Source organism: Nicotiana tabacum, chromosome 15 (assembly GCF_000715075.1).
Source record: "Nicotiana tabacum cultivar K326 chromosome 15, ASM71507v2, whole genome shotgun sequence".
Classification (NCBI taxonomy): domain Eukaryota; kingdom Viridiplantae; phylum Streptophyta; class Magnoliopsida; order Solanales; family Solanaceae; genus Nicotiana; species Nicotiana tabacum.
In genome coordinates this window covers 38,460,654-38,461,986 of record NC_134094.1, presented here as the reverse complement: position 1 = coordinate 38,461,986, position 1,333 = coordinate 38,460,654, and the positions used below count along the sequence as shown (strand labels likewise).

The following is a 1,333-nucleotide window of genomic DNA, read 5'->3' as shown; positions in this document are numbered from 1 at the left end:
CTATCCTCATCCTTAAACCATGCCATACCTGATTTTTATTTCCAAAACTCCTCCTCCAATGCAAGGTATCTAATCAAATCGACTTGAACCTTTTGCAACCTTTCCCTATTCATCTATGTAGGATTAACTTTGAAATAGGCTTCATGTACCATAACAACTTCCTCTAGGCTTGCAATTGTTTGAAAGATATCCCCATATGTTGCTCTACTCCAAGTCGACAGAGCCTTTTTCAACTTTTTCAGCTTGTAGTTGAAAATGATAAATGGATTTGCACTGAAGTCTGAGTGTCAGTTCTCTCTCACCATATCTTTAAATGAATTATGTTTGATCCAAAAGTTAAGAAACCTAAAATATTTCTTCACTGGAGCATCAATATTTCAATAACAAAGGACTGTGATCTGAACCAATTTTGGACAAATGAGTAACTTCCAAACCTGGGAAAGTTTGTTGAAATTCAATATTAGCCAGACATCGATCAAGCCTTTTGAAAATATAGACTTCTTCTGCCTTTCCATTCCACCAAGTGAAAATACTCCCTTTGAAGCCAAGATCAACCAAGTTGCAAGTATTGGCGCAATGCCTAAAATCATCTACCTCATTCAATGATACTGGCAGTCCCCCAAACTTTTCTTCCTCATCCCATATTACATTAAAATCTCCACCAACAAGCCATGGAACAGTCATATCTCTAGCCATTGCATACAAGGAAACCCACAATTATATTCTCTTAATGAGATCGCATTTAGTATATACCAATGTGAGAATGATTTCAACATGTGTTTCAGTGTGAAATAGTCTCAGTGTTAATTACTGTACCATATCATACAGAATAGTAACCTCAAACACTTCATCAATGAATGCCCAGATCTTATTTAATACATTTACCACTGCCTGTGCAAATCCAATCTTCATTTTATGCTTCTCTAATTTTCAAGCATGTTGCATTGGTTCCATCATTCGTATAAATTAAAAATGATATTTTCTATGCATTGTGATAAGCCTCTCAAAAGCTTCCTTCGTATTCACTAACCTAACATTCCAAATAATTGCATCCATTACAAGTTATTGGATTTAGTTAGGGTTCTTCTCGTTTGTACCCCAGCTGTTGAAACACTGGAATCGTCCTTGGTTTGCTTCTTTCTTCCTTTAGAAGCTGACTTAACCTTATCCATGTGCCTTGGGGAAAGATCACCTTGTCTAGTCACTTTAAGAAAATTCTGGGTAGTCAATTCTTAATCTAAATCATTGTCTGATCTTTGAATACGTTCTTCATTATCTTTATCACCCACTGCAACTACTATACTGGATTTACGAGGTTTAGGTATCATAGCAT

The 1,333-nt window shown here is 35.9% G+C and overlaps 1 protein-coding gene across 1 annotated transcript; it reads right to left on the bottom strand.

Annotated features, from left to right (window-relative positions):
• Nucleotides 1-369: 369 nt before the first annotated feature.
• Nucleotides 370-696, bottom strand: LOC142169587 (uncharacterized). Its single transcript, XM_075231470.1, has one exon. It carries the CDS (start codon nucleotides 694-696, stop codon nucleotides 370-372), a length of 327 nt encoding a protein of 108 aa, XP_075087571.1.
• Between the last annotated feature and the right edge of the window lie 637 nt (nucleotides 697-1,333).